Genomic DNA, 26,650 nt, shown 5'->3' with positions numbered 1-26,650 from the left:
TCTTTGCACAGAATGGCGTGCTTCCATTTTCTACAGCAGCAACTAACAAAGATGGTCGAAACTTGACCCTTTCCGAGGTGCATTGTAGTGTGCTAGCAAGGGAATAGATTTTATTCCTTGCACTTTCATTTCGCAGAGCGGGATATGACACTTCTGCCCTAAGTCAGTCCAGCCCATAGCCAACATTTCGGAGAAGAGATATCCGCCGTTGAACATTAACCCTCATTGAATTGGAATGTCGGCTCGACAAGTTCTTCAAAGACTCCTAATCAGCAGTGCGAAACCCTGAAATGAAAGCGGCTTGCGTCCAATGTCGAGTCCGTAAGGTAGGTACAAACTTACTCCCCGGTACTCGGTCGGTACTAACTCCTGGAGGTCCGATGTGACGGCACAGTTCCTCGATGCCGTACCTGTGAACGACTCAACTTTCAGTGTTCCTTTGAACAGGACGGTTCCACTGGTCAGTCTGCGCCTCGTATACCGCCAAAATGTCGTGGTGCGAAAGCCTGTCAGGAATGTCGGGCAATGAAGGTCCGATGTTCTGGCGATGTTCCGAAATGTACCAATTGTACGAGGCGAAATAGACCGTGCACATATGTCTCAAAAGCTGGGTCATCAACGACTGAAGCTTCGTCGTCTCGAGATGACTCGGTGTCTGTGACAGCATCTCAAGCTGCTATCTCACCCAGAAAACAACGACCAAGTATCGCTTCAAGCTCCCAATCAATCCCATTTGACTCAATCGAAGAAGTTCCGCCTTTCATTCCCGACGAGGCGATAATATCGCTCGTCAATCAGTACTTCGAGCGGCTCTATCCCCTTTCTGCTTTCTGCTTCCTCCACCAAGCCACAGTCATCCAAAGATGTCACGACAAGACCATCGATAGAGCGCTTCAGTTAGCTATTTGCTCTATCACGGCCATCTACTTTGACCAGTGTCAAGGCGAGCGCGATGCATGGGCTGGAGAAGCTGAGCAGCTCATACTCGACCGGCTCGAACAACCTTCCATTTTCAAGATACAGGCATCTCTCCTCCTAATACGGTACAGAGCTGCTGTGGGACAGTTCCCCAGGGCTTTCATAATGGCTGGACTTGCAGCTAGATGGGCTGCAGCGATACGCCTCAACTACGAACACTCCAAGTTAAGTCCCGTCGCTCAAGAAGTTCGCAGACGAACATTTTGGTCTCTGTCATTGCTTGAAGATAGCTTTTGCGTTGGTCTGAAAGAGTTCGAACTTTTCGACGCCGACACGATCTATCTACAACTCCCCTGCGAAGACGCCGACTTTCAGCAAGAACGACACGTCCCTACTGGATACTTACAGCCTGGAAAGGGGCTCGAGCCAGAGGTCCTGAGAACACGAGCTGCGTTTGTGCGAGTGGCTTTCATTCGAAGAGCGATTGTAAGACTCAATCGACGAATAAACGTGAAAGAGGTCAATCTCCCCGAACTCCTTTCGTCGATGGAAAAGTTTCAGAACGATCTTCTCCGCTTAAGGACCAGACTTGCTCCTTGTGATCAATACCCACCCTCATATGCACAAGACGTTCATTTATCACCACAATACTTTGTAATGGTAAGCATCATTACATGATGCTCTGACTTAGCTAATTCATCTAACTAGCACATGAGCTGGCACTTAACCCACTGCGACCTTTACCGAATTTTCCTCACTGGATATCCTGAGTCTACACCAGACACCATGATTGAAGGGATTTCCGCAGCCGAGAAGGGGTTGATGAAAGACAAGTGCCTATCGCATGCAGAACAAATCGTCAAAGTCTTGTCGGACTTTGTGCAGCATAAGGAAGAAAATGAAATACTTGAGTTTGAAGCAGCTATCTGTACGTACCATGCGGCCAGGTTGGTGCTCTTCGGAACATACACAGGCAAGGACAATACTGGGCTGCCCATGCAGATGGCCATCAATAAGGCGCAGCTGTGTCTGGATGTCATCACACGATACTTTGCATTCTCAGAACAACTTAAATCCATGGTAAGCTTACCCAGGGCTCTTGAGGTTCAAGCTGCTGATATGATAATAGCGACAAGAACTTGAACGAGTTATACAGCAACACAAAGCGTGGCTTGAGTCTTCGGACCACCGCGCCATCACAACAACGACTGATCCAAATCCGGCCCAGTCTTCGAAGCTCGCCAAAGACGCATATATCCGCCAGCGACTCGCGATACACAGTCTTCTTCGACAATCCGATTTTGTCGACGACAGTCATGATGCAGCTCCTGCAGCTCCACCTGAGCCGGAAAGTGAGCAGCAATCGCCTGAACAGCAGGCGAATTGGGGCATCAGGGACCCCGTTACAGATCAAAATTTGATGTTTGGTCTGCCTTATGGTGGAGGGCTGGATTTGAATGCGTGGGCATCGAGTATGGCTGGAAATCAAGATCTGAATGGGCTTTTTACGGATTTTGACGAGCAGTATATGTACTGAAATGGGAGGAGTCCTCTGGGGGGAATTAATGTGATAAGGAATATAATGACACTGATGTTACTCATGTGTGCTCTGCGTGCCATGTCGCTTCTGGCTCAATGTTAGGGTCTAGGCATCACTCCTTTAGGTCCCAATCGCGACCTTTGACCTCAACGTGCTGATACGTACTGCTCCTCATTTGTTGAGAAGCGATTGTAAAAGTTCAGTGAGCGGGAGGCTCTGAACATGGTCACCGGGCTTTGGGTCCACGACAGCCCAAGTAATGTTTGTTCGACAACCTCAGGTGGTATTCACTCGCTGACAAGGATGGCAATCGTAAAGAAGAGCCGCACGTTCATGACCAGAGTGAACTTAAGCCCAGCTGAAAGCCAAGACCTCCAGGTGACATCCTTTCCCCACGCTGCCGAGACGCAGGGTCTTCCTCCACTTCAACGGACCGAGCCGGAAGCAGATCACATACGGGACTCGGCCGGGAAATATGATAATTGGATTAATAGACATATCACAATCTCAGAGAATAGGTCCTAAAGGCCTAGAGCTTAGGAATAATACTTAATACTGTTAGACTAATATGAATATAAGGGTTTCTTATACTAAAGTTTACATATATTAATATTTAAATAAAACTTTGCGTTTTATATTATATATATAAATATAAATATAAAATTCGTTTTTATATTAATTACTCTTAATTTGATAAAAATTTACTATCTTAAGATAAATAGCTTTAAGTAATTAAGTCTCTTACTAAACCGGAAATAAGAATATTAAGTTTAAGTAGTGATTTAGGCACTTTAGAATCATGTGATCTGCTCCTCCTGATTATAGAAGAACGAGATATCAGGAACTAAATCCCAGATGCCCGTCTCAAAGATTCGAACTTGATGCTTTGTTCATCCGCATGTCTGTACAGCTTATGGAATGGCCGTGAACAAGTACGATTCACCTGAGCAGATTAGTTTAGCAACCATTGTTAGTCTGACAGCTAGATTGAACTGCGGGGGAAGAGCTGGGGAGCTCCCTCAAGCTATTGTTAGTGCTCGATGATATCAAGTCGTGTGATCCCCGGGATAGCAAGGGGGAGACCGAGAGAGATAACAATCCAGGTTTTACAATCGCTGGTCAAAGTGTAAATTATACCTCATTCGCCGGTGAAGTTCTGTCAGGGGTGTCGGTATCGACGAGCTGGACCATCGATAGCGTGGCGAGACCAAAGCCTGGTTTGGATGCCTGGTTAGATCTCCCTTGCACGCTAGTTGTTTAATGGCTTAATTGGGTTTTGTACATTGCCCATCAGTAAAGCTATGAAGAGTTGTTTGTGTGGCTTCGTATATAGTAACATAGTCGAGATTATTAGCTGATGATCATGACATTCAAACAGGTTTCAAGCAAGACCAGCACGGAACTGATCATAACTACCCTATGGCTGCGACGTAAGACATGTGTCTAAAATCCAGATCTCGAATTTATTGAAGATCCTTCTAGGCACGTACATCAAATAGCCTCTTGACTGATTCCAACCACAGACAACCGTAGACACCACCACCTTAACCCGAGCATCATTCAACGGGACGCAGCCAAATACGAGCTGGAGCCGGGGGGGGGTAAAACGATGATATTCCGGGAGTCGGAGCGGCCGTCGGATAAATGACGCAGGTGTTGATTGAATGGTGGTAATAGGACAAGCGTCACGCTGCATATCCGCTAGACAAAGGCGCTAACAAAGGATTTGTCCATCTTTGCTTCGGTTGGTCGCGACCTTGATCAGCTCACTTCGGACCGTCGGTATCCCTGACCGATTGGGTTGTCCTGAAGGAGAGTCTTGCAGTTTCCAAGGATTGAAGGATCGAGATTCATACGCAGAATCCGCTCAACATGACGACGATGTTGTCTTTCCATATAATGTCTCTGTTCATTGTCTGATTGTGACCGGTTGCATCGGTCAACAACGTTCAAAGTTTGCTTAATCCCGGTCAATTAACCTGGTTCATAGCGGAGACTATCAAGCCCAAGGCGCCGGGATCGAGCGGGCCTGACCCTTTTGAAGGCGTCGCTTCTCGGTCCATTCTCTCTCTCATTGGTATCCCCAGGTTTTCCTCACTTGTCACATTGTCAATAGAGTTACCGATGATGCGTTTTTCGAAACGCCTTTCGGCAGATTTCAGTGACTGGACAGAAAGGTCCGGGAAAATTCTGTAAGAATCAGACCGAGAAATGGATTGGCTGGTTCGGTCATCTCGTTGCAATGCTGTGTAGCATCAGGTGCCTGACTGATATTTGTTCCCCGTTCCGTTTCGTTAGCTTAACTGACTCGTGTAATCCTTCGATCATGGCTTGGAGAGAGCTCTCTATTTTAGACGCCGATAGATAAATAGCCCAACAACGAACGTTCCACGGACCGGGACAGACAGACAGACAAGCCTCTCACTGTGAATATCAGCGGTGACCTTTTCGTGACATCCGTGGCTCGCGAATGAGACTCGGGTACAGCTTTTTCTGCCAAGCAAGCTTAGGCTGTGGGCCAAATGGCGGTCCACACATTGTCGTTCCATGAGTTTTATCGTCAAAGCCCAGAGAGGTTCATGGAATTGAGATGGAAGGCGTCAATTTGTACGTCAGCCTAAAGAGTAATTGCGTGCTCGATTTAGACTTTTATATGTCTGATCTGGGAGAAGATCTGACATTGTTGTTCAACGGTAACAGCAGCAGCTTCCACTGTATCAACACCAATTTTTTAGGATGCATACACCCAACCCACCCGTAAACAGAAACTGTAGGCCCTTCCGGTCCCGCTTTCCCACCAACGCAGAACCCGGACCCAGACCCAGAAACCCCAGGCCAGGGCCACACCTTCCTTATCTTACCCACTGCGCTACGTACGTTGTTTGTCTGTGCAGTGCCCGCCTTCTGACTCCCACCCAAACCCAACATCACCATCATCGTCACTCAATTTCTTCTACCTGAATAAAAACAAACAAGCTACAGTCGGAATCGTTTTCCCCACCTCAAGACCCTCGTCTGAGTTGACGTTGGTCTCGGTGGATTGCTCTTGAATCTCGGAACTCGCTGCCAAAGCTCATATTCATGATCCCCAGTCTTTGAGTCCCTCCATGCGCCTAAAACCTCCCACCTCGTCGCCATGGATCTCGCCTCCGCCGCTGGCGACCACCCGAACAACCTCATTTCCTCCCTCGACTCTCCTCTCCCCGTCCCAAGCACTTCCTCTATCTCGGGCGTCCCTCAGCAATCCGTGAACCCATCTCAGCCAGCCTCTCATGCCAATTCTCCCGACCGCAAACCCAAAAAATCGTCACTGACCTGCGTCACCTGTCGCGCTCGAAAAGTACGATGCAATGGTGCGCGCGACATTTGCTCCAACTGCGAGCGACTTGGCTTTCCCTGCTCCTACGATGATGGCGACGCCGGTGCTTTGTCTGGCGCTCTGCCGCGTCGCCGAGTTCGACAAGCTTGCATCAGCTGTCATAGTCGAAAAGCCCGATGTTCCGGACACATGCCGTCATGCGATCGCTGTCGCTCCCAAGGCATTGAATGCGTTTACCGACCAAGCAAAAGGGCGCGCATTACAATGAGAGGCGAAGGCCGAAGCCCGCAAAGCCAAGAAGGTGATCGAGAAGATGGTCACAACGATAGTGACCCTGGGTTGACCGACCCGGCTAGTACCGCTACGCCTCAAGGGTTCGCACCTGAAGTGTAAGTCAATTTTGTAGTTAAACCTCCACTGGCTAACAACAGCTGTAGCCCCTTTCCAGATGAATCTTTCGATGCTTTAATAGGCCGGACTTTTAATAAGTTCTTCAACCATGTCCATCATATTCCCATGTTCTCTTTTCTCCATCGAGCCTCCCTTGAAGGACGATACAACACAGGCAAAGTTGAAAAGGCACTTCTGCTGGCCCTGATTGGCATTACTTCATACCTCACGGATATGGGACCGGGCATGAAGGAGTATGGTGAAAGATGTATCGACGATGCTGAGGCTCTCATTTTTGCCGATTACACTCGGCCTTCAACCATCAAAGTACAGGCGCTTGTCCTGATTATCAAGCATCGTATCCTGTCCAAGAAATCTCCAAGCGCTTTTATGCTGCTGAGTATCGCTTCCCGATACGCCGCAGCCTTGCGTCTGAATCACGAAGCTCCAAATCTTTGTTTCCTCGCCCAAGAGTCTCGCCGTCGACTCATGTGGGCACTCTACTGTATCGATTCGGGTGTCTCAGGCGGCTATCGTGACTACTCTCTCTGGAGTGCTGATAAGATCCATGTAGGATTGCCATGCAATGAACGCAACTTTGAATTTGATCTTCCACAACCGACCGAAAGACTTATTCATGATCCCGACAAACCTCGAAACCCCCAGGCCGAAGACGTCGGAAGTCTAGCTCTCCACATTCGCATACAGCACATGCGACGACGAATTATGGAATTCTCTCGACGCGTCATGTTGTCTCGAAACACCAAGCCTGATGAACTGCAAGCCGGTATCTGGGGACTGCAGAAAGATCTCAGTGATTTCGCAACCCATTTACCAGCATCTTTTCAATTTTCAGAGAGCTCACTGCGACTCCGAGCCTACTCTCCTCGAATATGTACATTCATCATGATTCATGTTTGGTGGCACCAATGTCAGATAGATCTCTACCGTCTTGCCCTGGGTGGTCTACGGGAAGCCCTTCCCCGTGTTATCCTTGCATCTCTCGACGATGCTTTTGTCGATCATTGTCAACGACAATGTGTCGAACATGCCATGTCAATGGCCAATATCTTCTCATCTATGCACAAACTCAACTCGAAACCTGTAACCGATTTGGATATGGCTATCTGCGCATACCAATGCGCCCGCGTGTTAACATACGCGTATCATACTAATGCTTTGAAATATGACCTCAACTTGGAAGCCGTCATGGAGCGGGCAAAGATTTGCCTGTCAACTATCAAGTCCTGCTGCGCGGGAAAGACTGCAGAAGGCATTCAAGCAGATCTGGAAAGGCTAATAACTCATGGAATCGCCATCCGCGGACCTTCCGCAACGCCAGATCAGCACGGTCGACTCCCTCTTGATAATGGCTACTCTCGACAAGCTCTACGACATGGTTTCCCGGATGACCACAATATGAACGATCCCAACCAGTTCAGCTCGATGAACTCTGTTTCGATATCCGCCATGACCGATTCAACGTTTCCTCCTTCACTTGTCGCCGATCCGTGGGTCCCCGAAAGTCAAGTCTCGCCGGACTTGCCACACCCAAGCACCGAAGCCCAAGCCCCTGCGAAACCAACCGTGAGCGTTCCCGAGATAGTACCACGTCAAGACTTTGGAATTTCAGAGATCAACAACGCCTACGATGGAGGTACCGATGGATTAGGCACCGATAGCGGGTTGGAGTATGGGATGGGACTTGATCAGAATCTTTGGATGCCAAACAACGACTGGCTCAGCATCGATGCTCTCAATGGAGGAGTTGGAGCTTGAAAAGGATTGGATCAGGCTAGAAGACTTGAATTCCGCTCGAGGAGTTTCAAGAGTTCTTCAGAGCCATCTACACCATATTTAGTGTCGGAACTCGCTGTGGGTCGACGACATCCCGAAGCCCCGATTCTCAACCCGATGATCCGACAAACCCTCCGAAGGCAGGAGTACTTCCACTGAGGCGATGAAATCGAGATATGCAAACGAATCCGAATTCTCGAACTTTGAAACCGCCGCGTCACACCCTGCAGACGAAACAGAAACGTCCACCACAGGCTAGAAAATCAATGTCGGCCGATCCACCCCCTATCACTCATCAAAAAGCACGAACTTTGAGTCATGAGAGCCCTCACGCACGTTTCTGGGCATTCATCGCGTACTACTTGGCAAAATCTCAATTGTGCAAGTATTGGAATCCAGCTTTACTACCCGTATGGTTGATACGCATCTGAAGGTCACGTTGTCAACATTGGATCTTGACCTCTCAAAGAATGAGGACGATAACAAGCCAAGAACATACTATGCACAACCAAATCACAAAGACTTCCATCTACGTTTAAGCAAGAGTTGGAATATTGAAAAAAGAAAATGCAGGATACTGCAGGGATATGATCCCCTTCACGAAATAATGCGCAGATGTTCTACATAGTGTATTATCTTCATGTACATACAGTAGTCCGAAAGACACATGAGAAATGAAATAAAACATCAAAGTCAAACACCACATGTCCATATAACGCCGTTGCGATCCTTTGGTCTACTGCCAGTGATGACCTTGACTTCCAGCAACCGCTTTTCTGTTCCTGCATATCAAATCATCCCGCTGGTGCGCCAATACAGAGAATTATGAATAACGGCGAAACAAAGAAATAAGATGCCCCAAATAAACAGTAATCCCACATATTATGAATATGGATGTCTACTGATTATTCCATGAACAAGCGTTGACATTACCAGTCCAGGTCATCTCCCTAGATCTTAACGCGGAGGAGGTAACGCAGCTTGACTTGGGCGACATCATAACAGATGTACTCGTTGTAGTACAGGCCGGCACCGGAAACGTTGGTATCACCAGGCTTGACATCGGGATCGGGCTGAAAGGATGTTAACGATTGTATCCACATGATATCGAAGGATTACGCGAATTACGCGAATGAGTTGTAAACTTACCATCTTGATACCCTTGAGGCTCTCATGAACAACACCGGCATCAATCCACTTGCTGGGGCCGGTTCTACCTTGACCCCAGGTACTGTGCATGCCTTGCTTCTTTGCATCAGTGCCAGCATTAGAGCTAGCTCCAGTGAGCTTCTGTATAGGATCACCAAGCTCAGCTTCACAAAGCAGAAGCAAAGCCTCGCCACCAGTGTTGTAAGAGCAGCAGTATCCGGCCGACTTGGAGGACATGTCGGCGAGATAAATGCCCTTACCGAACATGTAACCTGACACAGGAGCTTCAGGAGGGGCAATACGGAGACCCTGACTAAGGATACCACCGTAGTTTGTCGCTCGTGAGCCGTGCCAGAGAAGACGACGATCGGAAGAGATCTTGGAGTACTCAGAGTCGTCAAATCGCTTGAACTCGCCTTGTCGCTCAATGCGAAAGATATCCTTGACGGTGTAGCTCATGTTGTGAGTAGAACCGCGAGACTCGTTGAGGTAGTTCTTGAGATGGCTGAACTCGCTGCTCTTGTGATCAAGAGGAGTCATCTCCTCAAGGCCGAGACCCTGGAACTGGCGATCAAGAGGATGAATAGTATCCCTCGTCTTGCGATCGATCTTCATAATCTCAGCGGCGTCCTTCATGTCAGACAAACTCTCGAGAAGTTCTATTTCCCGCTTGAGCAGGGTGTTGTCACGGATGATAGGTGGCCGGTTTCGGCCAAATGCGTGAGGAATGAATGAATAGTAGGTGTTGGAAAGGTGCTCAGTAGCAGCAGACATGGACATGTTCCATTTTGATGCGGCAAGGGTTGGGTCGTCAATCAAGGCAGCGAGATCCTTGAGCTGCTGGAAACCGCGAGTAATAGTTGTCTTACTCAGCTTGCCCAGTGGCAGCTTGTTGGCGTCGTAGTTGAGAGATGTCATGGCCTGTTGGAAGTATTGCTGGTTGAAAATGAGCTCCATCAGTTCCTTGACGGGCTTCTCAAGTGTACACTCAGGAGGAGATGCATCGTCTTCATCATCATCTGCCTCCTTCTTGACAGCCTTCTTGTCGTCCTCCTCCTCGTCGTCATCATCAGAATCAGGGTTGTAGCTACGCTCGACGAACGCATACTTGCCAGGCTTGGGGTTGTCGGTACGGTTGTCCCATGCGAGGCCTGACTTGTCCTTGAACTTCTTCTGGAACTGCTTGATAGCGTCATCAACGGTTCCGTTTCCAAGGATGGCCTTCTGACCCATCTCTCCAACACGGCCCCATCGAGTCCAAGTCTTGAAGTCAGAGGACTTGGGATTCTTCAGCACCTGAATGCGGTAGAACTTGTTATTGTTTGCTGAGGAATTGGTCTGGTTCAGTGAAGCATCATAAATGAGACCAGAGTCAGGATCAACATAAACTTGGTAGGTGGGGAGAGTGCAGTGCTCATCGAGAGGAATTGCAACATCCTTCTTCTTGATGAACTGTCCCTCGGCAACGACCTTTTCTTCCTCCAAGCTCTCCTCGGGCTCATCCTTGACAGCAGCCTTGCCCTTACCACCCTTCTTTGCAGCAGCCTTAGGCTTGGCTTTGGTCTTGGGGGCCTCCTCCTCCTCAGACTCATCCTCAACGGGGGCCTTGTCTTTGGTGCTCCTCTTGACCGCCGTGGGTTTGGCCTTCGATTTAGGCGCAACGCTGGTGCTCCTTGCGCGCTTGGACTTAGGTTGGCTTTCCTCCTCTTCATCCTCATCATCAGCGGCAGGAGGCGATCGCTTCTTTGACTTGCCATTGGTGGTAGCTTTAGCAATGCCATTGGGCTTGGAAGCAGAGTCCCAGGTATAGTCGTCAGCGCTCAGCTTGTTACCCTTGGAGTCGATATCAATGAGCCACAAAGGGTCCACGACAGGAAGGTCCTTATCCTTGGCCGCTGTGACTTTGCTGCTCTGTGAGTTGAAGTCATCTTGAGTAGAAACAACATGGGTGGTAGCCTTTGTGACGCTTCTGGTGAATGATCCACCATGCTTGCGAATGAGAGCCTCGAGAGAGGAATGACTGTGACCAATGTCGTCAAACTTGCCGCTGACTGCGATTGCACAGCCGTCCAGAGGTGGATCAGCTGGAGGGTTCGCGGCAGCTCTTCTTCTAGGAGGCATTTTGGCGGATGTGAGATTGAAAGTGGTGTAAGAGTAGGGGGAAAGTGTAAGAGTTTAGAGAGGAATTGTCTCAACTTAAGACAAAGTTAGCAAATCTCGTAATAACCCTAATCATCCGTCGCGTGGGAAAAGAGCTTGGTTCAGGGGCGTCATACCCAACAGCTTTGAGCTGAACCGAATGCAGCAATCGCCGAATCTCAGGGCGAGCGATCCTTGTCCAATGGTGCGAGGAGCAAATTACGAGGTGGAAACAAGTGGAAGATGATGATGATGCGAGAAGAGAGTGAGGTGAGTTGAGAAGAAATTGAAAGATCTAGAGATGAGGTCGGCGCCTTCCCATTTTAAAGGTTCCTGTAAGCTTAAGCTCATATGAGGTGACGTCCAGCTGAATGGGAAGGTAGCACAGGCATCTAGGCTGAAACCCCCCACTTTGAGCGATCCCTTTGACAGCTGGGGCAGGCTGACAAAAAGGCACCGCCATTAAATGGTCTTTAGTGATTAAATGAACAACAAAGCACACTCTGATTGGTTGAAAAGGCTATTTAAAAGCAACCACGTTCTAACAATCGTCTTTTCCCGCTAACATCTCGCCCAAGGAAACTATTCTGACTCGTAAAGGTGAAAGCGACGAGTCTTGAATGCTCAATGTTTGCAGAGACCTGCTCGCTGATTCTGTCACCCCAAAATAGCCAAGGAGACGCGCTCCAGGCACCAACGCGCCAAAAGACCCGAATTCTGGGCGCGACTGCGTCACGACATCATGTGACATTAATTAAACCCATCAAAGCGGGAATGGCTGCCTGGAATGAATGGATCCAAGTTCAGACCTTGACAATGGATGCCAAAATAAACTCATCAAAGAGTCCCCCAAAATTATGGCAATTTACCCAAGTATTTTCATCATCTAGGGTCGATATCCTAAGCTTTATTGCCCCCCTTATGCCTGGGAAGTCAAAGATACGCATAGAACGAGACTGTACTCTGCAATACCACAATATGTGATAACCTCATCCTGGGTGGGTTGGCTAAGTGGGAGAAGAAAGCGATTGTCTGTCCCGAATTATATCCTCAATGGCCATGATGTCAAACGGCACAACACCAGTATAAAATAAAATAAATACCCGGTTCAAAGCCATGGCCATGTTTCGGTGGATCAATGCCTATAGCGTCCGAGGTCCCCTCACCCGAACCTTACCGTAACGTCATTTTGATCAATTGTTCTCACCTCAATCTCACCTTAGAATAGGTACCTTGCACAGAAAGAGCTGCGACTTGATTGCATGCGCAAGTAAGTACAGCCAACCTTGCGTGCCACTGGAATGAGCACCGAACTGATACTCTTTACCTTAGTCGTTCGTGTATGAGTGGAGCGACTGCCTGTTCGCTGCCTGCTCTAATCTACCACCGCGATCAACTGCTACTTTCTCACTCACGCGATAAAACTACTCTTGTTTTCCACACGGCTCTTTCTTCTGTTAAAAACTTTATAAAACTTTATAAATTTCTTTAAGTTTTTATAAATTTATAAAACTTTATAAGACTTTACTAAACTTTGCAAAACTTTGCAAAATGACAGCCGAATCAGACACCGCCATGGTCGATGTCAGTACCCCCTCGATGGCCGCAACGACAACAGCAACTTCTCCATTCCAAAGGATCCCTCTCGAGGTCCTTCTACGAATTACTTACTTCCTCACCACTCCCGAGCTAGGCAACGTCCGTCTGACATGTCGCTCAATCGAGCAGGCTTTGTACACTACTTTTACCAATGAGTTCTTCACCCGCAAACAGTTTATGATATCAGAAACAAGTCTCCAGGCCCTCATCGACATTTCAAAGAGTCGACTCAGTCCCCATCTTCGCAAAGTTCATTTCGGGCTTGATAGGTTTGCACATGCCCTGCAAGTCCATGGTCACAATGCCAGGACAGCGAGGCAGATGGAATTGTACAATGGCCAGTTTTCTCTGTTGAGCACTGGGTACCACCGGGACATGCTTGTGGAAGCGTTCAAGAATCTCGAGAATCTCGAAGATGTCGTCATTCGCGACTTCAACTCGGTTCGCCGTACACGCGATGGCCCGGGTAAGCACTGGACAAGCTATGGATCGACGACGGCTTTGAGGGAGACGGGGTCTCGTCCTGGCCAGAACAGTGGTATGGCCTGGGGACCTGATACGTCAACGGCCTATGGAAGCACGATCTTCACATCCGTACTCTTCGCCCTCGGACAGGCTGGTGCGAAGCCAAAGGGCATCGAGCACATGTCGCACTCAAGGAATCATCTGCGAGACTGTGCCTTCAACATCCCTTCGTACATGGAAGCCTCGGTCACACCTGTTTTGGAGAATCTTGAGAAGCTACACATCGACATCGATTTACTTGGCGGGAGTGACTTTTCCAGTGACGATGCTGCTGGTCATTCATCAACTGCGGATATGATGCTCCGCAAGTTTCTCCTGAAATTGAAGAACGTCAAGCACCTGCGCATCAACGAGACACATAGCAGTGTTACTGGTCCCGGTATGCTTCTTGGGTGGCTAGGTCGCGAAAATACCCCATTGTCAATGCCTCCAGTAAACCCTTCTTCTGCACCTGGATCACCTCTTGCACCCCCTGAGCCGTCGCCGGAATATGACCGGTTGGAGGAGCTCAATTTTGGAATGATGAATGTGGAACCTCAGCACCTCCTTGCCGTTGCCCGAAAGTTTGCGCCTACGCTCAAGAGACTGGAACTGCACAAAGTCACTCTCCGACGACGCCTGCCGGATGGCCACTCGGGGACTCTACCGAAGATGAGCTTCTGGAATAAGTTCTTAGAGAAGCTCAAAGACATCCCCAATCTTGACTTACATCACATCAAGATCAGCTTTCCTCAACAACAGTGGGCTTCACGGCCAACACGCTCTTTTGTCACATTTGAAGGTCAGAAAGAGAGTGTGAAACAGTACACCGGGACGGATTGGAAGTACTTTGTTGGACACGAGATGATGCCCAAGATCAGTGTGCAATGGCCGAGCGAAGACACCAGCGCGGATGAGGATGATGATGACGGTATTTGGGACCTATATGCGCTTGATCTATAAGCGCGGGGTTTTGCTAACGATGTATGACACAGATGTTTCCGACGACGAGGACGATGAGGACGTGGAATAGTGGACCGGTATCAGGCGGATTGCATGTGTATTATTCAGGATGAATAACACCTCCTACCTTACTACGTACTTATAATCAAGGTGCCAGAAATACCAAATCTAAGGTCTACTAAATCTACCCTAAATTACCCTAAATTATCATAAACTATCATAAATTTACCTTAGTATTTTCGTCGCTTAGCGTAGAGGTCCTAAGCAGTCTCAGGTGTTTCGAATCATTGGTGTATGGGCGTGTATCTGTAGTGTAGCGAGATATCTGCAAGGGTTTGTGCTAGCTGCCCTTGCCCCTTACATTCATCCAATGCCCTTCAGGGTATCCGTATTTCGGTCTAACAAATGATCAGCACTAAACCACAACTCAGTGAGAATCAAGGTAATAATCCAATAATAATAATAATGATTCATGCTGCAAGAGAACTGGCTCTCTGCCAGTATCAACACCATACATGCTCACACATGGTATCTCATGTTAAAAAACCCTGCGACATTGCATTTCTCCAAAAACATCTAATCCGTGAAATGCATTAAAAAAAAAAACATCCTCTTGTCCTCTATAAAGCATCCATATGAATCTTATAGACGCCCAAGCGCCAAACATAAAAACACGGGGGTATAATCTTCAACACCAGCAAGCAACTCAGCGACCACCCATAAACTCATTCTGTCGCAGGAAGCTCGTCGCCAGCTCGTCGCCTCCATGCTCGGCCGCTTCCATCCAGTGAACCGCGACACACATCAGTCCTGGGTCACTTCTCACATCGCTCTCCTTGCCTTCGCCTCCGCTTGAAAACCCGGTGCGGCCTCCTCCGTTGCCGAGACGTCCATATTTGTCCATGACCGTCTGCTTAAACACCTCGCGAGGTTTTGAAAGAGGGAGCGTTGTCCGCTCAACGTATTCCGGGTTGGAAAGGTAGAACAACGCAAGCTCGCGCTGTGCTGTTGGGAATCCTTCCTTGGCCGTGATTGTCCACATCTTACCCGCGTCATCCAATTTGTATGTTGTGGATGGCGGTGGTGGTGTGCCTGTTGTAGACTGTGGCACGTCTGGTATCGTGTTGTCGTTTGGCTTGCGCACATGTGTGTGTGCTGCAACTACTTCATCTGCCATCTCAACCATTGTTCGACATACTTCTGACTTGAGTTTGAGAGCAGCCAGTGCAGTATTCCAGAATGCTTTGCCGCGTTCCTGCTTGTCCAGCACCGAGGGTGGGACGAAAGATGCGATGAACTGCAAGTCACGGAACAGTGTCTTTGGTCGAATTGATGCTTCTCGGAAGAGAGCTTGCAGCTCTTTGGTGATGATGTCGGTGTTGGCGTTTCCTCCCGACATAATTGACCTTGTCTCAGAATTGGCCTGTCGAGGACCAAAGAAGGGCGTTTGAAGTTGAGATTGAAGTGCTTGTGATCGACGCTCTCTGACATTGTCGATTGTCCCTTCCAGTGGTGTAGGGCGGGCATTGGTGTTGTGTTCCGTCACCACGCTTGACCCAGCATCAGATCGATTCCATCGTGGCCTCTTCTGTCCACTTGATTGCAGCGCAGCTACAATAAGGTTCTCAAGTTCATGCAGAGCATTTAGCTTCGCGTAAGGGTTGGGGTGTACGCAAAACATGTTCAGCAGTCGCTGATATGCCTTCTTGAAAGGGAACTCTGTTTTGTCTTTGTCTTCCTTGGCCACCGACAGGCGTGGTGTGGAGTTATTGGTGCTTGATTCCTCAGTGGAGCCCAGAGGAAGGGACTCCGAGGTTTCTGACGCCCGGTCAGAGGGTTCACCAGCGCCTCGTAAGTTGCCAAAGCTCTTCTTCTTCTCAATAACTCTTGGTCGCCCCGAACTTCGCTTCTCCTTGATCTCGGATCGACGTCGAGCTCGACGATCCAAAGCATCTTTACGATCGATACACTGCTGTCCCAACTGGTCGAACCAGCCATCAGTCTCAGAACCCCGTGAGAAAACTTGGTTGCCGAGGTCAGAAAGCAAAAGGCTGGTAAGGGACTGTCTCAGTTCGTTGAGGAAGCGTGTCTTCTCGTCATCCACTTTCTGCTGCTGGAAAACTGTCTCTTGAGATGACGCCGACGTGCCAGGGCGTCCTGTAGAGAAGCTTGAAGTCGATTGAGCAGTGCCGTGATGAGCTGGATGAGAGAATGTGGTTGAGAGGTTGGTCAAACTCGTAGTGGGAGAGTATCCTCGAGAAGCTCCTGAACTGGGAGACATGATCGGCTGGAACGGTGACCAGAAGGTGCTTGCCGAGTCATTTGTGTGCGCTGGCGAAGCGCGATCAAAGTACTCCTGCCCATCGAGGATATCTGAGAGCGCCGAGCTGGCCCGAGGCATGCTCTGTCGCACTGAGTCAAGCGACTGCTGGCTGGGGCTGTGGATTGACAGCGACCTGAGGTCTCGCGCAAGGGAGTTGGGCCTGCTGGATGTCGGGCTGAACTTGCGATCTTGTTCGCTGATGATGCTTCCGGAGTCATCTCCATTCCAGGAAAGTTCTTTTTCTCTGGCCCTTGCGCGGTCATATCCAAGCTTGTCGCGCTTGTACAACTCGCTGGACCACAAAACAGGCGCCTCTCGAATAGTCTCACCGACCAGTCTTGATATGCACTTGTCAACCTCGTAGCAGAAGCGGTGAATTCGTTCTTCGCCCCTACAGAAGTTCTCGATGCCACGGTTCTGAAGCCAAGCTGCAGTCGCCTCGGCAGGATCATCGCTCAGCTTGTTTGGTCCTCCTTGTTCCTCCGACGCAGCAAGCAGATCCATGATCTGAGACTCGGTGCGATAAAGATAGGACGCACTTGGTCCTCTGGCCATGTGGGCACGGGATCGTTGGAAAGAGTTCCAGCGGCGAGGCATGCCCATTGTCTTGAGCGCTTGACAAATATCGCGACTGTGAGCGTACTCTTTTGAGTTGCGCACATCTGTCACGTACCACATCTTGTCACGCACAGCTCGTACCCGCTTCATCATGCGGTCGATGATACCCTCGTGGCGTTCTTGACTTTGCTTGAGCCAGACGAGCCAAGCGTCATATTCTTCAATGGCGGAAGCAGATCGCCGGATAGAGTCTCTTGGGCCGCGAGAGAAGATGTTGATGAGGACTGCGAAACCATTCTCTCGAAGCGAAGGAGATGCGAGGGCATTGAGCTGGTTGAGTGTTTTCCAATACTGGTGGGATGAGACAAAGTCGGCAAGAGCCTTGGATTGCGACGAGGCCGCCTTGAGCATTGTAATAAGAACGGCTTCTGGCTTGTCGTCCTTAGTCTCAATCTCAGGGATAGAGGCCTCTCGCTTATCGTTCGTCTCTTTGCCAAGCTGTTTCCTGTATGGGTTGCGACTGGCCATTGACCGCTCTGTGGTGATAATTCTAGTCTTTGACTTGTATCGCTTCAGACCAGAAGCACGGTTACTCAATTGTGTCCTGTTTTCAGGCTCAAGGCTCCGAGGGATCTCATAGTCCTCGACAAGCTTGAGGATGGAGTCTCGAAGTTGATGGTAGTCCTTGCCGAGTTCTGGTCCATCTGGAGCATCTTCCTCATCCGTGTCAGTGCTGGATGAATTTTCATCGTCATCGAGTTCATCATCAGGGTCGAATGTCATGTTTGTAGAAAGACTCTTTCCATCAGCGGAGATGAAGAGTACAAGCCATCGCTCAGCGCAAGGGTGGCATGATCCACGGACAATGTCAGAACCAAGATTCTGTGTCATCTCGTGGAGTGCCAGGCGCAATCGATAGCCGTCATCCTCATACTTGTTCAGACGTCTCTGTAGCTCCGAGTCCATGGCTGGTGGAGAGTATCGCTGAGGTGTCACTGATGTCTGCTCATCTAGATACCCATCTCTTGTGGTAGTGTCACTAAATACCGAAGAAGCGCTGGTGCTGATGATAGAGGCAGTCTCAAAGTTGTTCCTTGGGTTTGACATGGAGATGGGCTGCGAGATAGCAGACATCCCGGAAATGGAGGCTGGTCCTGATCTAAAGCTTCCTGAAGCCGAGTGGGGTCTTCTTTCGGGGAATATGGCATTCACCAGGGTCGCGATATCGGCAGGGCTAATTACCAGGTAAGGATGGACCTCCTTGGTTTCTCGCAAGGACGTGATGGACCTCGCTGGGAGGAGTTTGGCAGCCGGAACCTTGGATCGTGATCCTTGGAAACGAGCGAGAATACTTTCCACATGGCCCTTGATTTTGGGTGGTATGTCCACAGGAACACAGGTTGCCGAAGGCTTACCACTCCACATGCTGGAAACATACTCATGAGCCTTCATGGCTACCTTTTTAAGAATCTTCTCGCGCGCATAAGGCGTGATGTGGTACTCGGCCAGCATTCCATACGATTCTGGATGGATAATGACGCCCAAAAGAAAAACGAAGAAGAGGCATCTCCAAACTAACCAACGGGAGGTGTTTTCGACATACTTGTTTTCAAGCTTTCTCAAAATGGCATTTCCAAGTTCCAAAAGTCCTTCGGGAATTCCAGTGGCATCTTCATCGTCGACAAGCTCAAATAGTTGATTTACTGCGCGTTCGTAGAACTCCTTGGCTGCAACTTCATCTGAATGGTTCCAGTCGGACAAGTTGAATCGTGTCCCATGCTGGTCCTCTGCTCGGTCGAGCAAGAAGGCTCCATCCTCGAGGATCTTCATCAGATACCATTCCATATTGGATTTGCCAGACCAGTCACGCATTGCTGTCCAAATATTGAGAACTGAAATCAAGAAATGCTCGCCAGTGGATTTGGGTTCAGAGATCAGTCGTGCCAAAGCAGTAGCCCAGATTTCTGTACGTCGTTGATCCTCAGAGCTGTCAGGTCCGGCAGAATTGGCAAAACAGGTGTGGATGAGGATGGACAAGGGGTCGTGTCGTTGGAAAGACAGCAGTCGCTCTATATCCACAGCAGTGCTATTTCGTCCGGACGCGCTTGCGTGAGCTCTACCTCCGGAACGGCCATGGAAAGGAAGGACAGATTCCACGGGCTCCAAACCTTTATGATAAGACAAGAATGCGTTCAACTCGGAACTCGACAGAGAACATATACGAGTAGCCAAATAATCCGGGTTTGTACGGAGCTGTGTGAGAAAATCCAAAAACGTATCGCGAGCAGATGCAGAAATGTCGTTCAAAAATGGTGTAATAGATTTGAGAGGACCAAGAGCTGCCGAGTTAGTAGGAGTATCCAAACTTTCAGAAGATGCGAGACCAGCTGAGGCGAGACCTTCCATCTCGGGATCGAGAAGAGCATAACGACGAAGTTCATCGCAGCTGTTGCGTACATCATGGATGGCGCTGTGAAGGGCGGCAAAGTTCTCCTTATCGTCACGACGGAAACTGTCGACCAGATTACGATGAGCTATTTCTCCGCAACGGGTCAAACGGGCGCTGAGAGCAGTAGAAACCAAATTCCTCTGGAGACGCAGACGGGTATTTGCACGCTTGCGCTCCTGGTATTTGGACAGTCGTACTAGATGAGCCAGCTCTTCGAGTGTTGTACTTTCGGATTCGGGGGAAAGATGTGGATTTGTGTATTGCGAAACATCTTGTAATAATGGCTTAAATGGGGAATGCCCCTCGCCGTCGTTGTCGCTAGGCTTTAAAGAGGAGACCCGAGGGCTGTTTCTTGGTGAAGGCTGGCCTGGCATATTCGGCTGTGCCACAATGGGCTTTCTTGACGACATGACTGGTGAGTGTTGTTGACCATGACCCCGATGGTCTCTGTCTTCAGTCTGTCGTTGTGATGTCTGCTTCGATTCGCGGGTTGGGCTGGGGCTCGGAGAGCGTCGTCGTCGAGATCGAGATGGTTGTACATGAATATCGACAGATGGCGGGGGCGATCCCGAATCTTGCGCTACAGCGGACACAGCTACCGTTAATTAGCAAAAGTTGAAGACAGAATCAGGCACAGCCAGCAGTCGGGTTGTTCAGACTATGGCTGAGTGGCAACGTCGGAGACGTACTAGGAGCAGAATGAATGCGGACAGGTGAAGACAAAGATCGTTGCATAGAAACCATTCTGAGCTCAGGGAACTCTACTTCGCAAATGAGCAGCTATTATAGCTGTCGTGAGGCGCCGCTCACTGGCCTGTAAACAAAGGTATATGACTCGACAAATGCAGGCGGAAGCAAGTCGCAAGGAATATGGTTGTACGAGGATTCGAGAATGGGTGCCAGACCTGCCAGCGAAGATTGGAGCAAGTAAGGAATGACAAGGCGCGAGGTTGGAACCTGAGATGATGGATGGCGCGTTCCAAAAAGTTCTAGCGTATGAAGGACCAGGATCGTATCACGAGTTGGAGTCGCACGTCGAGTTTGGCCAAAAACAATGCAAAACAGAGAGAGATACGGAGAACGAGGGAGGAGTATGTCTATTGTTGAGCAGGAGGAGAAGAGAGGAGACAAGAGAGAAGATGTGGGAGGCGAGAGGAGTTGAGGGGAGTTTTTGGAGGTGGGGGAGAAGTAGGCAAGGTATCGTGGGAATAGAGGGACTATGGATGATATGGTGCTTGTAATAACAGCGATGGAAGGGGCCTCACAACTGGCACCTGTCGGTTGCGCCGACCGACTGCAGCATAGACCAGACGGTGATGCAGGCAGGCTCAGACAAACCAGAAACAGAAACAAACAACCTTGAACAACGAGATCGGACTGGACTTGGACTGGGATAAGCACAGGATCCAATATGATGGGGTAGAAGTATCCCATCCCCGTCCCCGTCCCCATCCCTACGCTACCTCGCTATAACGGACGGGAACAGGCGGTGCGCTACGGTAGTGGGTACAGAGCATCGTTGGCAGATGCTATACGCTAAACCTGTTACAGTCGGGAACGTCGCGGCAATGCGGGTGAGCTTGGAAGTCAATTGGCCAAACGGCTCTCTTGTGGGTCGGTACCTGAAGCCCTGTGCGATTCGCACGTGTCCATCAGCGCTGGGCGGCCTTTTTCCCCTGCCCTGGTCGGTCGGGCCGGGTCATGAGTTGTGCGTTGGCAGTGCCCAAGCGCTACAAGTATGAGTTAGGTTAAACAGATATCAAGGCTGAGTTGTTTAAAAAGACTGGCGGCTCTTGAGAGTTGTGGATTTAAGCTGTGGACCTTGAAAGAGCCGAGCAGGGCAGACTTGCGCCCTATCGTGAACACCTGTTCTTGTCCCGTAGTTATGGTTGAGAGTGGAACAAGGCATCCACTGGTTGAACCAAGTCATGATCGACTATGACGGTAGGACAATCATGACTTGCAGCGTGAGTGTGTGCCTGATTTACAATGTAGGAGTAAGTAATCTCGGTGGCAGAAAGTGTATCTTGTTTATTGTCTGTGTAACTTGAAGCTATGAGTTGTCATGCATTCCCCTCAGCCAGCAAGGATAGCAATCTATGAGGAACAAGAACACCGAACCAGGCAATTATGGCCACGAGGACAAGAGATGATGAAAAGAAGAAATTAAAAATGAATGATAACGAAAACAAAAACAAAACAAAACAAAGAAGCACCTGCATGTCTCCGTGTTCGGATTGAGTTTTACTATCGGGTAATTTTACACCTGTGTTTTAAGTTACAAGGGTTTGGACTATTGCCTCGTCCACTTATACAACTCACGATACTCATCAATGAAACCAAAACTCGAACCGTCGAATAACATGTGATGAAAGATAACAAGCTGTTCTTTTCCAACAATACTTCCCCTCTAACAATTGCTATCATCCTCCTACCAGACCTTCAACATCGCACAATGTACCCAAACCCCCCTCCCCCCATCCACACCAGCAACCAATCTAATCGCACCACGCCAGTTCCCTCTATGCGAGGCAAAGACAACAGTTGCTGCAACTCTACAAGCAGCAGCTGGGTTGTGTGTGCCAACGCATCCCCCTCCAAGACCACCAAGACACCAATCATGCGCTTACCTCCACATGCATCCTCTTCCAATCACTGACTGCCAGACGAGTTCTGCGCTGAGAGCTCACCCAGGACCCCCAGCCATTCATATTTGTTAGACAGACCGACTCGTCGACTCTCTAGCCAGTTACACAGCCGTATTCGGTATATTATCGACTATTCTCAGCTGCCTCCGGCTCTAACTCGCCACTTTAGTCTAATGCAACTATCCTTATTCGTCTGAATATCCAGTGAACGACATTTGTGCTACCTACTCGACTCGAATTGTAATTTGTACAGGCGGTGCGCTGGCCATGCTGCTCCACCATCAAAACTCCACCGCCTCCCAACAATTCACGACAACTTCATCCGTATCTAGCTCCCGCCTTTTCCCCAGCCTCTATGTCCTCATTCAGCCGAGGATGTCTTTCCTTTCATGCACGTCAGCGCGTGACTATCCCAACAGCGGTTGACAGGTTGCCATGGTGTGTTGTCATTACCCATGAACAGTCATCAACACCCATCGACGTAGCTGTCGATCCAGCTCACTGCTAAGGCTCTTCACCTAGGTTATACCCTACAGCCACATGGCATCTTTGGACACCGTTCTTTTCTAGCCCAATCGGTACACTCATCTCATCTACTTCATCTACGTCTCCGACTGGCCAAATCATACAAGCTCACCCTAGTTGCACAAGTTCTTCTAAAACCCTGCTATGCATCCGTTATTGAATGCATCGCCAGGACATGTCTCACATCAGAAGCATTGATCTTAATAGACGCATAAATTCATAGATGCATAGACAAGTGAAGTCTACATCTTAGCCAATGAAGGGTATAATATCAACGCTCCAACCAAAACCCAAACCAGTGCCATATTAGGCATGTCGCAACTCTGCCACGAGCTGTATGCTCACTAAACCATTTTTTGTCATGTACTCAATATCTTTCGTCCAGTTTAACGGCTTGGGATCCCATTAGATTCCCCTCCCAAACCGAATATCAAAATCCTTCAGAACGCTCATTATACTTGCTGCTTCAACCTCAATCGGCATCATCGCACCAGGTGGTGCTGGCCGAGTACCTGGTCTAGGTGTAGCCTTGAGCTTGGGCAACCAAGAGCCGATATCATCAGCCGCCTTGGAAAAGTTGCGATGACTGGATAGTGTCTGGTATGCCTCAGCACAACTCAAACCCAGGCTTGGTAGACTTGGGAGGTTGATCTTCTCTGGTTGCGGTGGCTTCTGGGACTTACAGCAGCCGCCACCAGCACCCTTGCCACCACAGCAGCCACCAGAGCTGCCGTCCTTACGATTCAAGTTGGCGGCCATTAGGCGGCAGAAGAGTCCAGACTTGGGATCGGCCTGACACTGAGCACAAGTACCAGGACCGTTGGGACCACAGCCACGACGCTCAGTCGATTGAGTTTGGGGACGGCGAGAAGGAAGCTTGACAGCACCGTCGGCCGTCATCTCCATAGCGAGAATAGGAGGATCAGTATCTTCAGGAGGTGGGGTCTGAACCTGCTGAGAGATGGGAGGAAGAGTATCATTAGGAGTCATGGCGGGAGTCGCGAGAGCGGTATCAGCGCAGACGCAGTAGGTTCCATCCTTGCAGAAGCCGCAGCCATCTCTGAAGGGCATAGAGTCCATGGAAGGGAGTTGAGAAGGAGCAGAAAAGGCCTCTTGGGTCTTGCGGGAGAACATGGCTGTGAAATCAGTCTCAGCGTCGGCATTAGATCGATGCCTCTTCTCAGTAGATACGTTAGCCGATGGTGAGGCAGGACGCTTCAACTCTTGAGATCGATCAAGAGCCTCAGCTACTTCGTCGAGACACTGGCAATTTGATGTAAGAGTGCACTTGCCGCAGCCATTAGCCGCGGAGTTCAATACCTCCTCGGCACAAGCACAAGGTCCATTTGGAGAACAGTTGCCACAAGTTATGGCTGTCTCAGTATCGTTGGAAGTGCTCATGTCGAGGGTTTCTGGAGGAGAGATGATTTGGGAGATGGAAAAGGAGTGGCCTGATTGACGATCAGGTCGTGCATCAGGAAGACTGTGTCTCGGTCCCTGACTGGTGGGACTGTGAAGTCCTTCAAACGGGTGCTGAGAACTCATGCTTCGGGATTGAAAATTTGAGTTAAAGACACCTTCATCTAGACGACGTTTGAGAGTCTCGGCTTCTGTCTCGACTCTGATACGGTCCTGTCTCTCTCGCTCCAGCATGTTTTCAAGTAACATGCATCTAGATCGGAAGGATTGGACATCGAGTTCAAGTTCGTGGATCTTGTCCTTGAGCTCTGATTCATGTTTCTCCTGGGCCTCACGTTGCTGATCAAGTTGTTCCTCAAGCTCTCCAACACGAGCAGCCCTCCTCTCTCGGAAGGCCCTCTGAGCTGCGCGGTTTTGAGCCTTGCGCTTAGTGGGTGGTGTATCGGTAGCGGGCTTCCTGCCAGGCTTGGGCCTTGGAGGAATCACCCATTCTTTAGAGGTCATAGACACCTTTGGAGGCTCCGGCGGAGCCGGCTGGGGGCTGATTACGGACGACATGGCCATCTTGTTGATGGAAGGAAGAGCAGTGCGCTGCTGAGGTTGTGTGGGTGGAGGTGGCTTCGCACTCGGCTTAATGGAGAGTGGCGTCCTGTGGCTGTGGGGACCCGATGTGGCTGGTGAGGCAGCAGGACTTGGTGCAGCTGAGATGGCACGATGCCTGGTTCCTGACTGTGAAGCGACAGGTGTCCTAGCTCCAGGGGATGCAATGGACTGAGGTGATGAAGCCGACATGGTGGGAGTCGACGAGTAATAGATGTTGTGGTTGTGGCGAGATCGGTTCTCTTTTCGGTCGGTTGTGCCAAATCGGGTCGGAGTTCCGAGAGGTAAATCTTGAAAGATTTGCCGAATCAAGTTTGTCAAATAAAAATCGCCGTAATTGAGTTGTTAATGTTTCTTGCTCCAATCCGAGCTCTTCGTGGACGTCAATGGTGGTTTGGGTTGACAGTCAATGCTGCAGATTGATAAGATTGGTTGGGAGCGTAGCTGACGCAACTGCGATGTGACAGCTCGGTGCGATCTCGGCTTTGGCCTCGGTTGATTGATAACGGCTGAGAGCCAGATTGACAGATTGATAAGGTGATGAACCCATCCGAGTACAGGGGCCGGAGGATTTATAAAGGATCATCAATCAATCAGAACAAAGTTGGAGAGGGGAGAAAGGGTAGCAGAGAAGGAAATTAATCGCGGGGTGCCTCGTTACTTTTGTGCCCCGAGCACAACCGACGGTTGGGAAGCCAATGGTCCGATTCCAGGAGAAGATAGTGGACCTGATCAGATTGATAAGATTTGATTGATAAAAGTTTTGCGGACGTCACACGCCAGGCACGAATCATTTGCGCCAGGCATTCAGAGACAACCAGCCAGATGAAGTTTCATCAGATTACGACCGAATTGAACAGCAACTTTTCTCGTAATTTGATTGCCGACCAGGCATTTTTCAGGCATCCAGTCTCAGCGATGGATCTAATCAGTCATAACTTTTGGTGGCTCCGCAACACCTTGACCACCTAAACGCATCCAGCCGTGAGACCCTCAGAGCAAGTTATTAAAACTCAATTATTGACGCGACAGTCAGAATTCGGCATTTTATCAGCAGTAGCTCGTCGATCTTGCTGATAATCCTCCGCGGCAGTTCGAATCACGTTGCACAATATTCGCATTCTCGTCATAATGTAACGAAAGGTAACATCATCACTGAAGATCTCCAATGGCCGTTCTCTGTTCAATGGGTTCCTCCACCGAAGCCCCTCCAAAGCATTGACACCCACCTTCTTAATTCGTCCGAGGCTCGGGGCTCACCTGGACTTGGCCGGCATAAGTCGGAGTTGCACGAGCGAATCCGTGATCACGCAGCCATCAGATAAGATCCTTTCAGGATGCATAACTTTAGTACCAATCCCAGGGTCTCCCTCCGACTTCGCTGTGCAATGGCTTCAACTCTCAGCCCTCTCTCTATACAGGCCTGGAATCCCCATGGAATTTGCGGCGAACTGTTGGGAAATGGCCCGCTCACGTGGGTGAAGTCGTTATATCCGGACTGGAACAGCCGATCATAGGACCTTAATTGAACTTGCATTTTCCGTCCATCCAGCGGCTGGTGGTTCGTGCCACTTGATGTTGGGGCAAGCTACTAAGCTTGGGACCAGATGATGTGACATTGAACTGTAGCAAGGGTTCAACGCCGCCTGAAACAGCACGGAATTTTTGGCATCTGACATGGTCAATTTGAAGAGGCTCGATGTTCGATGATACCAATCAACTCGAAACCCTTGTCTTCAGAGGGATATTGACTGACTCCAATTCTCGATCTTCAATACGTTCAAGCCAGCTGTCCTTTAGCCTGGACTTA

At 49.5% G+C, this 26,650-nt stretch overlaps 7 protein-coding genes across 9 annotated transcripts; 4 read left to right on the top strand and 3 right to left on the bottom strand.

Moving 5' to 3' along the window:
- Positions 1–14: 14 nt before the first annotated feature.
- FOIG_03806 (uncharacterized protein) lies at positions 15–1,596 on the top strand (the record flags this gene model as incomplete). Its single annotated transcript, XM_031201830.1, has 2 exons — positions 15–326; positions 376–1,596. The coding sequence occupies exons 1-2, from the start codon at positions 291–293 to the stop codon at positions 1,594–1,596; spliced, it is 1,257 nt and encodes a 418-aa protein (XP_031069354.1). The 5' UTR covers positions 15–290.
- Positions 1,597–1,677: 81 nt separating this feature from the next.
- FOIG_03805 (uncharacterized protein) lies at positions 1,678–2,515 on the top strand. The gene is made up of 2 exons (XM_031201829.1): positions 1,678–1,998; positions 2,048–2,515. Exons 1-2 carry the CDS (start codon positions 1,705–1,707, stop codon positions 2,453–2,455), a joined length of 702 nt encoding a protein of 233 aa, XP_031069353.1. The 5' UTR covers positions 1,678–1,704; the 3' UTR covers positions 2,456–2,515.
- A 2,649-nt stretch (positions 2,516–5,164) lies between these two features.
- Positions 5,165–11,765, top strand: FOIG_03803 (uncharacterized protein). The gene is made up of 2 exons (XM_031201826.1): positions 5,165–6,166; positions 6,215–11,765. Exons 1-2 carry the CDS (start codon positions 5,595–5,597, stop codon positions 7,944–7,946), a joined length of 2,304 nt encoding a protein of 767 aa, XP_031069350.1. The 5' UTR covers positions 5,165–5,594; the 3' UTR covers positions 7,947–11,765.
- FOIG_03804 (poly [ADP-ribose] polymerase) lies at positions 6,281–11,625 on the bottom strand. 2 transcript variants are annotated; one of them, XM_031201828.1, is made up of 3 exons: positions 11,390–11,625; positions 9,114–11,308; positions 6,281–9,037 (listed from the first exon to the last, which is right to left on the bottom strand). In XM_031201828.1, the coding sequence occupies exons 2-3, from the start codon at positions 11,232–11,234 to the stop codon at positions 8,915–8,917; spliced, it is 2,244 nt and encodes a 747-aa protein (XP_031069352.1). In that variant the 5' UTR covers positions 11,235–11,308; positions 11,390–11,625; the 3' UTR covers positions 6,281–8,914. The 2 variants fall into 2 exon arrangements, with proteins under 2 accessions (XP_031069352.1, XP_031069351.1); XM_031201827.1 differs by having other exon boundaries at positions 9,114–11,625.
- A 286-nt stretch (positions 11,766–12,051) lies between the features above and the next one.
- FOIG_03802 (uncharacterized protein) lies at positions 12,052–14,562 on the top strand. Of its 2 annotated transcripts, XM_031201824.1 has the most exons (3): positions 12,052–12,522; positions 12,585–14,286; positions 14,351–14,560. In XM_031201824.1, exons 2-3 carry the CDS (start codon positions 12,804–12,806, stop codon positions 14,386–14,388), a joined length of 1,521 nt encoding a protein of 506 aa, XP_031069348.1. In that variant the 5' UTR covers positions 12,052–12,522; positions 12,585–12,803; the 3' UTR covers positions 14,389–14,560. The 2 variants fall into 2 exon arrangements, with proteins under 2 accessions (XP_031069348.1, XP_031069349.1); XM_031201825.1 differs by having other exon boundaries at positions 12,585–14,562.
- Positions 14,471–21,050, bottom strand: FOIG_03801 (uncharacterized protein). The gene is made up of 2 exons (XM_031201823.1): positions 20,338–21,050; positions 14,471–20,243 (listed from the first exon to the last, which is right to left on the bottom strand). Exons 1-2 carry the CDS (start codon positions 20,390–20,392, stop codon positions 15,025–15,027), a joined length of 5,274 nt encoding a protein of 1,757 aa, XP_031069347.1. The 5' UTR covers positions 20,393–21,050; the 3' UTR covers positions 14,471–15,024.
- Positions 21,051–22,513: 1,463 nt separating this feature from the next.
- Positions 22,514–25,563, bottom strand: FOIG_03800 (uncharacterized protein). Its single transcript, XM_031201822.1, has one exon. The coding sequence runs from the start codon at positions 25,030–25,032 to the stop codon at positions 23,227–23,229; it is 1,806 nt and encodes a 601-aa protein (XP_031069346.1). The 5' UTR covers positions 25,033–25,563; the 3' UTR covers positions 22,514–23,226.
- Between the last annotated feature and the right edge of the window lie 1,087 nt (positions 25,564–26,650).

This window comes from Fusarium odoratissimum, assembly GCF_000260195.1.
Source record: "Fusarium odoratissimum NRRL 54006 unplaced genomic scaffold supercont1.4, whole genome shotgun sequence".
NCBI lineage: Eukaryota > Fungi > Ascomycota > Sordariomycetes > Hypocreales > Nectriaceae > Fusarium > Fusarium odoratissimum.
The sequence above is the reverse complement of the archived record's forward strand: the minus strand, read 5'-3'. Positions and strand labels throughout refer to the sequence as shown.